The sequence below is a fragment of the Brachycentrus maculatus genome, unplaced genomic scaffold (genome assembly GCF_059751285.1).
Source record: "Brachycentrus maculatus isolate JH-2025_06_01 unplaced genomic scaffold, ASM5975128v1 h1tg000608l, whole genome shotgun sequence".
NCBI lineage: Eukaryota > Metazoa > Arthropoda > Insecta > Trichoptera > Brachycentridae > Brachycentrus > Brachycentrus maculatus.
The window spans coordinates 1-13147 of record NW_028281347.1 but is presented as its reverse complement, the minus strand read 5'-3'; the positions used below and the strand labels follow the sequence as shown (position 1 = coordinate 13147).

Genomic DNA, 13147 nt, shown 5'->3' with positions numbered 1-13147 from the left:
CAGAAACTCTTTCATTTGTATGTGAGGTCCAAATCCTGGATTATAATCACATATATAAAATTATGTAAAAAATAACTCCTAATTGGAGATAATCCAGATTTGTGAACAAGGTTTTCAGAAAATTCCATAATTTTGTACTCCAAAATTAACATCATCAAGTTTTTCAGATACTTTAAAGTAATAGTGGTAGGACTCGGAATAATCGGCTTAATGATTGGCGGGTATATATGAGGAGATGCATGAATGCGGAAGAGGCGAAAATTGTTTGCAAAGACAGATTGGTGTGCAAAGACATACCCTCTGCCTACCCCTGCAGAGAAGCGCCGTGTTGTTCAGTTATATTTTATAGTTTGCAATATACTTTATAAAATTTTAAAAACTTTATAAAATGAAATAACTTTGTTTTAGCCACTTTTTTATTAATACAATTTCACCTACCGATTGTAACAAGAACCTTGTCATCATCAGGGTTTATATTAATCCAAAAACATTAAAAACATCAAAATACTCTCACATAAAAACTTCCACACACTCGGCGAAAATCCTAAATATTATTTTATTAAAAATTACACTTAGAATTTTTACGGAGTGTGTGGAAGTTTTTTGGTGAGTATATTTTAATGTTTTTGAATTGATATAAACCCTGATGATGACAAGGTTCTTGTTGAAACCGGTAGGTTAAATTGTGTTCATAAAAAATGGTTATAACAAAGTTATTTCATTTTACAAAGTTTTTAAAATGTGCCACAAAGTATCTGCTGAATAATTCAAGAAATGCAATATGTTTATTTGAGATATTTTCGTTTTGCGTACAGTTGAACAAATGATTTTTTTATGTGGGTTTCATGTTCTCTAAGTATGACTGTAATATTTTAATAGCCATAATTTTTACATTTAATAGATACAATCATCGTTTTATGTTTATTTTTTAATGGCTCGTTACGTTTAGACGTCTTCCTGGATTCTAGTGTAGAGTGACAACATGGGAAGTTACATAAGAAGCATGGGTTCACAATAATTTATCCACGTGACATGTCGTGTTGCGAGTACGATCAGATTACCGTCCCCTCCATTAATTTTGAATCACTGTTCGGACATAATAACATAATCTGCAGCTAACGAATAATACGTATAATTATGCACTTGGTCATGCCAATGTGGATGCTTCATGTATGATTTGTGTCGTTTCGTATTTTATGTGAAGTACACTGGGTGTACGATTATAAACTGTACGGGAAAAGAAATTTCATTCATTCATTTATTCGTCACTTTGAGGAAAATCTATTCATTTTAAATTTTAGTTTAACAGTGGAACCTCTCATAACGAGCATAATTCGTTCCAGAATCTTATTCGTTAAGCGAAACACTCGTTAAGCGAACATTTTTTTGTTTCTAGTGGCGCAGAAGTCCCGACTCACAACTGACTGTCGTGAAAAAGGGACTTGCCTTTTCTCTGTAACTCCTGCGAAATATCGCTTGTTAAGGGAGCAACTTTATTCATATTTTATTTGCTCGTATGCGAATTACTAGTCATTATGAGAGGTTGCACTGTACCTAGTAAATACCACTATTTCTTTTTAAAAAATCACATCGAAATTCTTAAAAATTCGGCATCATTTTACGGTCTTTGATCACACGCATCACAAAAGATTTATTAAAAATGAGGAACATATAATTTATGCATCTATTGAATATTTTATTTTATAAATATGAGCATTAAAATATCTGAGATATATCCATAATTGTGTCGAATTTCGATCTAAACTCAAGACCTGCCTTTTTGTAATCTTTTTATTTCAAACCCACCACACATTTACGACTGTATTTGGCTCCAACAGACAAAATACTTTAAAATACATATAAATAAAGGACAAAAGAGGAGGAAGAGAGAAAGAGGAAAAAAACAATAACAACAATAAACGGATATTAAGGAAATTATTTCAGTCAACATCAATTAAATCATATTAATATGTATATATATGTATATATATATATTTATATATATATATATATATATATATATATATATATATATATATATATATATATATATATATATATATATATATATATATATATATATATATATATATATATATATATATATTTATATATATATTTATATGTGTGTGTGTGTTTATATATACTCGTATAAATATACATATCCAAATCTCTTAGCTATTGTAATTGCTGTAAATAGTAAAGCACCCTTGAGATGATTTGTCACGAAAACGGCAATTTACAAATTGGCCATATTTATTATTATGATTAAACATTTTAAAATACCAATAAATTACATCGTTAGAAAAACATATCAAAAAGTTCAGTTAAATGCAAATCAGTTGTAAAGAACAGAACCGTTGAACAGGTGATAAAATTCAAGTATCTTAGAGTTGACGTCAGTAGCTACGGTGATCTATATAGTGAGACTCAAAAACAAATAAACAAGGCAGCAGTTATATCCGGGTGCCTCAGAAACTCGGTGTGAGGAGGAACAGACACATGAGAATACAAAGTAAAATGAAAATAAACAAAATATGTGTTCGACCAAAAGCCACTTATGGGTTGAGGCAAGAGCAGATACTTCCAGAACGAAATCTCGGCATAGAACCTCCGAGATGAAGACTCTCCGATCCATAACCGGAAACACATTGCGAGACCGAGTAAGAAATACTGACATCCGGAGCATGTGTAAGACGGAGGATATCGTGAGGTGTGGACGACAACGAAGGCGATACTGGAATGAACATATAAACAGAATGTCAGAAGACAGACTTCCACGTATAGCCCTTCAAGGTAATACTGAAGGACGCAGACACCCAGAGCAGACCTCCGAAAAGATGGAAAGACAGATGGGTGTCAACATCCCGAGAGTGACATGCGGAGGCACTAACAGATCCCAAGATCTACAATAAGAAGAAGAAGAAGAAGAAGAAGAAGAAGAAGAATTTAGAAAAACTAGATCTTCTTCAAAAAACATCTACATCGTTGGTACCAAATTACCTGTAATTCTTTGGAATATTTCTAAGACTGTACTTTTTAAAGGTCAAAATACTCGTATTTTGTAAAACTAAAATCATTAATTTTTTTTTTAAATACGGGCATTTTAATTTCAAGGTTGCATTTTAAATTTATTGCGTCGGTAGCTTATTGTATTTTTTAATTTAAAAAAATGAGGTTTATTAGTTTCAGTCAATATATTGACCCCTAAGAGATTGGTACAAAACGTTACACGTGTAGCATCGTACAAGTGGTAAAACTGAAATTTCTTAAAAAATAAACTTTAAGAGAGATTCAGTGTGAGAGACTGAGAGAGAGAGAGAGAGAGAGAGAGAGGGAGGGAGCATCTCAAAAGAAATTCAATAATACAAATTTGTATAAAAAATATTAAATAAAAAAGAAAATATAAGGCAGGGAAAATAATTAATATTTATATTGTCGTTTGTTGCTTTAATTGGCAATACTGACATTAATGATTTGTGATTACTACGTATAAAATATGTGATATATGTCCGTGAATCTATATTATCGAGATTTTAAAAAAAATGTATCTATTGTAGTTCCCAATTTTGTTATTGATTCATTGGATTATTTTAAACAGAATGAAAAATATAACTTAAACAATGTGTGGTTCTTCAACTGTTCATATATAGCGTCTGAAGTGTAGATCTACAACGCGTCCATATGCGAAACTATCTTATTCTATCGCTTTATATCGTTATGTATACGTCGTTCTCGATTGCTTCAGTTCTGTGGCGTCGTAATGTATAGCTCTCTTTCTGCTTCTCCCTGCGATATATCTTTCTTCTCTCTCTCATGTAACCAAATGTGACTAATAAACGTGATGCGTCCTTAAAATTTCAATCTCGATTCTCGACTAATTATCGATTATCTAATCACTTTCAAGTTTGGAGCTACAAATATGTGTGTTTGTCCGGTCGATAAAGGTGTATAGAAATGAAAAATATGTGTAAATAATTTCGAAGGTAAGGATTGAGAAAAATTATGATTTTTTAAAATCCTTACCTTTGAAAAACTCTTTTCTTTTTAAAACCATGTTTTCATTTCGAAGTAAAACTTATTCTTTCAATACGAAAACGACAAGGGTGTGACCCTCAGTAATGAGAAAATATTTATTTCGAAAAATAATATTTTTACAATACAAAAACGGGTTTTTAAGCAATAAATTCAATTGCTTTAAATTTTACCTGGGCTCAAAGAATATTTAGTTGCGGGCTTTCGAATGTCCTGCCTTAAGCAATTCTTTAACGAGCTTATTCTAAGCTCTTAAAGAGACTTTAAGAGAGGATGACGCAACAAAAAAATCTCACCTCTTTCCGTTGTTTTTTGTTGTTGTTCTTTTGATTTTGTTAATTCTATTTTTAAAGCTTTTACACTTTTTTCCCTAGTAAAAGTGAATTGTTCTTAATAATGTCAAATTCAAGCTAACTTAGCGAGATTTTTATTATTTATTTTTTATTAACGAAGGTAGCCATTTTTTACATAATATACTACATACATGTTATATACTTTATGATAAAATAATGTTATATTGTTTTCTTTTCTTTTTAAGTATATATTGTTTCGAAAAGTACTTATCTAAGCAAAGATGAACATATAGAACAAGGAATTATGCATTATCCTGAAATATTGTAATTATTATTGCTTTATAGTTAGGAAGTGGCATATTCCAGATAATCGATATGGTCCGGGAAATCATTGCAGAGGTTTTGCAATATAGGAGCATTGAATCCAGACACTGTTCTGGACTCGTGTTTCTGGTTGGGGCATAAATATTTATCGTTTGCAATAGCAAGGGACAGTCAAAAATATTATTTAAATTTTGTATAAATTAAACAGATCAAATGGTTTTCTTCTATCATTCAACTTAATTAAATTTATTTTTAATATTAGTTTTACTTAGTGAATACCACTATTTCTTAAAATCCACTGTGACACGTGTTTCGATGCATTCCACATTTTTTTCAAACACCGTAATACGGTGTTTGAAAGTTATGCGGAATGCATCGAAACACGTGTCACAGCAGTTTTTAAGAAAAAAGTGGTATTAACTTAGAAAAACTTTAACTAAATATGGATAGGTTTTACTACAAAGTGACTGCTGAATAAATTGATGAAATAATTAAATTTAGTAAACAAAGCAATTGCTATGCAAATAATCCCCAGGTAAATTGATTGTTTTTATAATATCATTTTAAGTAGGTACTAAGTTCTCATTTCATGTTTTATTTAACGCTGTTTTGCATTTCAGGATTATACGGTACGCTGTTCCGAAGGAACAAGGAAGCCGCCTTCTCCAACTATCGCCTGTGGGAATCCGTCGGGTTCGTGGTCGCCTACGCTTACTCCACCAACCTATGCGCCCGTATGAAGTTGTATGTCATGCTGTCCGTATTGATCACAGGATTCATGGGATACGTCGTAGTAGAGATCCTTCACAAGAGAAAGGTTTGTACTTTCATTTATACACTGTACTTTTTTATAATAATTTATCATATTAAAAACTGACTGTCACACTGAATGGCAATGCCTTGCTTAGGGCGCTTGTGCACTACATGGAATTTTACTGTCCGGTTTTTTTTTTCAAATAAAAGCGACTACGATAGTTTAACGTGACCGAGTTCACGCGCACCTTGATCGCACACCGATTAAACGCACCGATCCGAAGAAAGACGAACAAAAGCTCAAGCCAATCATTCGTTTTATCGTGCTAACCGGACTGCCGGACAGTAAAATTCCTTGTAATGCACAAGCGCTCTTACGATATACTTTAATAAGTTGTCATAAATGTGATATATTATATTCATTTTACATGAAAACACGAACATTGTTTTTATCCACCTTCATTTTTGGCACTATTTTTATAATATCCACCTACGTAGTGTAATGGTCAGCATGCTCGGTTACCGTACTGGAGGTCCCGGGTTCGATTCCCAGGGGAAGTGAAAATAAATATAAGTGATTTTTTCACTCCAACATTTATGCAATATTACCCTGGACTGGGTTTCGATGCATTCTGCATCATTTTCAAACACCTTACTAATAATGCGGAATGCATCTAGATGCATGCATGATGTGGAATGGGTGCATCAAAATGATGCAAAATGTGGTATTTGTTAGATTTAAAAAAAAAATTGTACTGACATTTCTTGGTGGAACTGCATTTTGAAGAATAAAATAACAAACTACATCCGTGTTTTTTTTATTATTTATTATTCTTTAGTGGTATGAACTATGTACAACTTAAATTAAAATGTATACATTTTACCACAATGTCACCGCCGAATCAATGAATGAAATTTTAACGATCTGCTTATATTCTCGTTGCAGAGCCGCAGAGTGAAGGCAGCCGCCAAGTTGGCAGAGCGCATGGCCGGTAATGAACTTCCAGCTGCACCCGAAGAGGTTGACGACGAAACGGACGACATCGATGATAACATCATCATAACCCATCTCTAAGCATTGATCTCAAATCTCAGATTGAATATTGTTCTGTATCATTCGTAATCAATTGAGTTTTGTTGTCTTCGTTAAATGGCTTTGTAGTCAAATTTATCAATAAACTGTCTAAATATGTTAAACAGTTAATATGTTATGTATAGATATTATCGTATAAGCCGCTTACCCCAATATTGTTTGCGGTAATTTTTAAGTTAGAATAAGAGTTCCTCTTGTAAGCCTTTCAAATAGCCAACAAAACTCTTAAGAGCGCATTCCTTAGATCGATTGGATTAATTGAATAACATGAACGGTATCGGTTTAACGTCATTGAAATGGTGAAGTTTTAGATGTTATTCGTTAGCGTACCAAAGTGTATCATTATGTGAATCTAATTTTCTCAGTTTCATAAAAAATATTATAAAGAAATACAGTAGAGTCTTGTAACTCGTCCAGAGAACTTGGCATACTGTGAACCGAAGTGTAGCTAAGATCTGAAAATGCCGGGTTATTGGCACTGTGTTTAAAAAAAATAATCACTGTGTAATCTGGGTGTTACCTCACAAAATACTTGGATGTTTGAGAATAAATTGCCCAAATATCCTTACACAAAGGAAAAGTTTGTACTACCTTTATTACATTTTACTTATAAGTCTTTACTTAATAAAATCAAAAATGAATAAATACAAAGTATTCAGTATTTTACATAATAAGACAGATCTCAGAAAAATACTTCAAGAAGACATAAATTTATCAGTAATGAAAATTAGGTCTGGGTATGGCCGAGGTTATCGAGTGTCAAGTTTTCGGGACTCTACTGTGGTGCTTATATTATCAGACCCAAATAAGAAGAGGTTATTTTATGAATATTCAGCACGACAATACATTAAAACAAATATTACATTTATTTTTTAGAAAATTCCAGCTATATGCAATTTCAACATTAATTTGAAATTTCCTTTCATTGTTTTATATAAAAAATCCAGTTACAAGATTTTATTTTAAAAAATAATTTTTAACGATCCTCTTAAAGTGAAAATATTTTGTTAAACTGTAAATCGTCGAGAATTGATTCCATATAAATAGTATTTTAATTAAACAACACCAAACTGTATTTTAATATTTAAAATGCACTTTTAAAGATCATGATTTAAAAAAATTTAACGATAAATATTTAAACAATTTCAATTTTTTATTATTATAGATTTGGTTATAAATTGGAATATTAGGTTTATCAATTAAGTATTACATGTAAAGTATTTAAGATTATGCTATTATCAGTATTCTATTAAAATAAATTGAATTTTTCATTATAAATATAATCGCATATTAAAGTAAGCTTTTTATCTTATCTGAATTAATAAATTTTAATTTTTGTTAATGCACCCAGAAAAAAGTTGACTATTTTATGATGTCATATAAATATTAATTTATATTTCCAAAAGTGCAAATTTCGTGGTACGTGTTTTAGTATTTATTATTTTAATGCATAAATTACAAACTTAGAATGCCATGTTTAATATTTATGTTGTACGATTACATTAGGAAATATACTTTTTGCTTGGATCGAGTGAAAGTAATACGAGTAGTAAGTAATTACTATTCTCAAATTCGCGGTGCACAAATGCACTATTATTTCTGTGCCGTATTGATCATTTTAAGGTCGATATTCGCATTTCTTCTTCAAATACAATGCTTCTCAAAACAATTTTTTCTGTAAATACAGAACCTAGCATCGTGAGAATTGATTTGGGAGCTTTTAGAGGTTGCCTCTATGTCTTCAAATTCAAAGTACTCGTTAAATTTTGGTAATCTGTATACATGTATTTTATGTATGTAAAAACATACTTAGTTTATTCTGTGTTATGTATGGTATTACGTCCTCTCAGAGTTGTGATTTGTTAGTGATAACAGATAAAATGATGTAGTCGAATTATAATTATTTTTTTTAAAGTACGTTATTAACTGCAATTATTTCAATATTTGTCATTTATATTAACAACGTATTTTACAGAAACTTTACAATACATTTTTAGAGCAGTATTAGAAATAAAAAATTAACTTTATCTTTTCACAACATAAATTTTTGGTATGTATCCTAATTATTAATATAAATATAAATATATATATATATATATATATATGTATATATATATATATATATATATATATATATATATATATATATATATATATATATATATATATATATATATATATATATATATATATATATATATGTGTATATATATATATATATGTATATATATATATATATATATATATATATATATATATATATATATATATATATATATATATATATATACATATATATATATATATATATTCCATTTAGAATCACAAACAATTGGTACTATGTTCCTGAGTAGCAGAGGCTAATATTATATAATCTCGGTCGTATACCCGTCGTTTACCGTCAATCCAATACTTTACATAGATTGACTGCATATTATTAATTTTAAATATTAACGTGAAAAAATAAAGTTTCTATTTTATTTACAGGTTATTGATTGTATTCACTACACATGATTTAATAAAATATAATGACTTTGGTAAAGTATTTAGATTTTTCATAAACTATTTATAAATGTCCTCCAATCTTATTTGTGATTGTTATTTAATTACATTAATATATACATATATATATATATATATATATATATATATATATATATATATATATATATATATATATATATATATATATATATATATATATATATATATATACGGACACACACACACATATGTGTTTGTGCATTTTACTGTGTATATTCATTGTTGAGAAATTTTCCACCCATTTTTAGAGGTACATTCTTTAAATGTTGCAAAAATGTGTTTCCAACTAAAATATACCTTCAATGTGGACGAATTTTAGTTTTCCTATAAAAACATTAAAATTCAATTATGTAGTGTAAAGTATTACTGAGCCACGTGTAATAATTACTTTGTAAATGTCATGTCATCTATCGAAGCGAAACTGTAATGTACTCGTATTTTGGTAATTGTAACTGGCTACTTTGGGTCGCCGCGATTACCGACAAATATTCAATAATGTCGTGGTAATAGTAACTGGCTACTTTAGATCGCCGCGATTACTGACGAATTATCAATAATATCTTTATAGTCGTAAATGGTTACTTTAGTTTGCTGCGATAACCGACAAATTGTCAATAATGTCGTGGTAATAGTAACTGGCTACTTTGGTTCGCCGCGATTACCGACAAATTGTCAATAATATCTTTATAGTTGTAACTGCTTACTTTAGTTTGCCGCGATTACCGAAATATTGTCAATAATATCTTGATAATTGTTACTGGTTTCCTCGGTTCGCCGCGATTACCGACAAATTGTCAATAATATCTTTATAATTGTAACTGCTTACTTTAGTTTGCCGCGATTACCGAAATATTGTCAATAATATCTTGATAATTGTTACTGGTTTCCTCGGTTCGCCGCGATTACCGACAAATTGTCAATAATATCTTAATAATTGTTACTGGTTACTTTGGTTTGCCGCGATTACCGACAAATTGTCAATAATATCTTGGTAATTGCGACTGGCTACCTTGGGTCGTCGAGATTACCGACAAATTGTCGCTGGACATTTGCGAACGAGTTTACTCATCGTCAACATATATAAACAATTATATTACGATTACCTTTAGCGAGGATTCAGTGGAAGTTCGTCCGATGAATAGTCGACATCAAATATGTTAAACTTTGTTATACAGTAGCTCTAGATTTTCTTAGTGATATTTGATCAATGTACTTTAATAAAGGTTGTTATTCGTAAATGGATTTTTTTCTTATAATTTTTACCTTTTGCCCTAATCCTCATCTTAACACACAAGTATCAAATTGGCTGCAGAAATATTGATCACTTTAACCAGCCTATGACAAGTTGTAAGTCCTACGTATACCCAGCTTCTATATTCTTCTTCATCTATGTTGAGATGTCAAAATGTGAAAGTAACTCCTAAGTGGAGAAACCAAGATTTGTGAACAAGGATTTGGACGCATAATAATTAGGTAAGTTATATAAATATCAAGAGAACATTAATCGATAGTCAGTTGGGTAGGGGGTGTATCTGTGGTGTAGAACAAGGGTGTGCGACAGTTATTTCGAGAAGGGATGCTGACAAAAATATCATCGTTGGTATTTTATTTGAGTTGTATAATTACATAACTGCAGTGTTACTTACGGTGTTTTTATATTTATCATATGACGACAAAAAAAATATCATTGGTATTTTTTTTGTTTTATGTATTAATTTTAAATCAAACAAAGATTTTTTGAGTCTACTAAGTTGTATTTTATTAACAAAAACACATAAAAAATTATATTGTGACAATTAGTAGACTCAAAAAATCTGTGTTTGATTTAAAATTAATACACAAATTAAAATGCAGTTCTACAAATTAAACGCCAAATCAATAAATATTGTTTTTTGTTGTTTAAATACATGGCTACCTGCAGTGTTACTCAAGTTGTTTTAATATTTATTATATTTTTAATTTTAAATGTTAAGCAAATTTTTGGCGAATTTTTCTACCACCGACCCAACTATAAATTTAGAATTAGCTTCACATACGGTGTTTGAAAATGATGAGGAATGTATCGAAACACGTGTCACAATAGATTTTTAAGAAAAAGGCGGTATTTACTAAGTAAAACTCAAATAAAAAAGGTTTTACCACAAAGTGACTGGCGAATCAATTAATTAAATGTATTATATTAATGATATATTTGATTTGCTTCGTTTGTCTTCCTTGTCTGTCAGTAGTCATTGTGTCATGTCTTGGTCTGTATGTATCATTACAGTAAGGATTAAAATACCATATGTAAAGATTTTCAAATAAATCTTTAACAAATAAAATCAATTCTTTTCTAGCAGAACACTTCAATTTTGAGGTAATCTTGCGGGAGCGACTTTTATAAGCTTTTCTATATAAATATATATTTCTTGTGAAAAGGTTACACTCTTCACTATTTTTTTTCATTGCTATTTATTGTAATTTTGTAGGGAATTTCATATTTTCAATGAACGCTCTTTGAGTACGTTTCAAACGCCTTTTCTTTGTCTGATCCGTACTTTTTGATTTAAGGTGTTGAAGCTACAGCTTTAGAGCGATAGAATTTTCAATAGCTACGTTTCAAAAGGTATAACTCATCGAAAAATATTTTTTATTTTCCAAATGATGTAGGGATCTGTTACATTTTTGAACATCTATTTTTTTATTAGCCTCCGTGGTTTAATGGTTAGCGTGTTTAGCTTCTGTGCTGGAGGTCCCGGGTTCTATTCCCAGGAGGAGGGATAGTAAATATAAGTTATTTTACACTCTAAAATTTATCTAATATGACCCTGGACTGGTCCCTGAATTGCAGGAGTAATCACCTTGCCTTCGTGTAAGAAACGAGATGACACTGGGTCTAATCGATGCTGTGCCCTATGCGCCATTGCGTGCGGATAAGGGTTAGAAGATGAAAGAATATTTTTTTATCATCATTTATCTATTAAGGTACAGATAGACATGCTAGTAATAGAGAATGCTTATGAGATTAAGAAGAGCATGCTCTCTATCTGTATACATTTGCTTGAAATGAGAACACTCATTTACATACGTCGATACCGGAACGCTCCTTCCACCGCTTCTTTTACACACATGCTACTAACTAGCAATTGCTCAATAGTGACTTCAACGCGTGAATTGCCGGCAAACAAGGTTATGTTGAGTGTTTGGCGGGATTGGAAGGGAATTGTCCATTATGAGCTGCTGAAACCTGGTTAAATCGTGAATTCGATCCTGTACTGCGCACAACTCGACCGTGTGAACGAAGCAATCCAGATAAAACGACCAAAATTGTCCGACAGAAAGGGTGCTGGGTTCCATCATGACAATGCGCGGCCACACGCATCTTTGATGACTCAGAACAAATTAACGGGACTTGGAAAATTTAGATGCATCCACCGTATAGCTCCAATCTTGCACCGTCTGATTTTTATTTGTTTTGATGTCTGCGAAACTCTTTTGGTAGTTAAAAAAATGGCAAAGCCCCGCTGAAAATCACATGGCCACGTTTTTCGACGATAAACCACAGAAGTTCTACACCGATGGAATTATGAAGCTAGTCGAAAATGACAAAAGGTCATAGCTAATAATGGTTAATATGTATATAATTGATTTTCAGTAAAGATTTTTTTTAAATAAATTATTAAGTAAAAACCTGTACTAAAATATAAATAAACTTCATTTTTCTACATTACTAATTCGAAAAAAATCTTTTCTGCATTACATCTGTAAGCATAGCATATAAAAAAAACCTTACGACGTACCTTCATACGACGTCAAATTATATTTTATATTAATTAAATCAGATTCGTCACAGCTTTCCAATAAATTGAGTGCCAAATATATTAAAATTTAAAAATATGTTTTATGTAAGAAGCTTTACATTTAAATAAACTGAAAAAATACATCCCATCGTGTAATTTTTTTAAAATTTTTTTAGCTCTAATTGACTTACGAAAAATTAAAAAAAAGGAAAGGAAAGGGTGTCTTGTTTATTATATTCTAGAGATCTAAGGATATCTAAAAAGTTATGCCACATATCAAAACTATAAAAAAATGAGGTGTGGTCTAAAATAGGCAATTGTGTATT

General features: G+C 30.6%; 1 protein-coding gene across 2 annotated transcripts in view; it reads left to right on the top strand.

Moving 5' to 3' along the window:
• Positions 1-7618, top strand: part of LOC148301100 (UNC93-like protein) — a 102472-nt gene extending 94854 nt beyond the window's left edge. For both annotated transcript variants that reach the window (XM_088273811.1, XM_088273812.1), the window contains 2 exons: positions 5273-5469; positions 6352-7618. In XM_088273811.1, the coding sequence (XP_088129937.1) occupies positions 5273-5469; positions 6352-6480 (326 nt within the window). In that variant the 3' untranslated portion in view covers positions 6481-7618. The remainder of the gene's footprint in view (positions 1-5272; positions 5470-6351) is intronic.
• The last annotated feature ends 5529 nt before the right edge of the window (positions 7619-13147 follow it).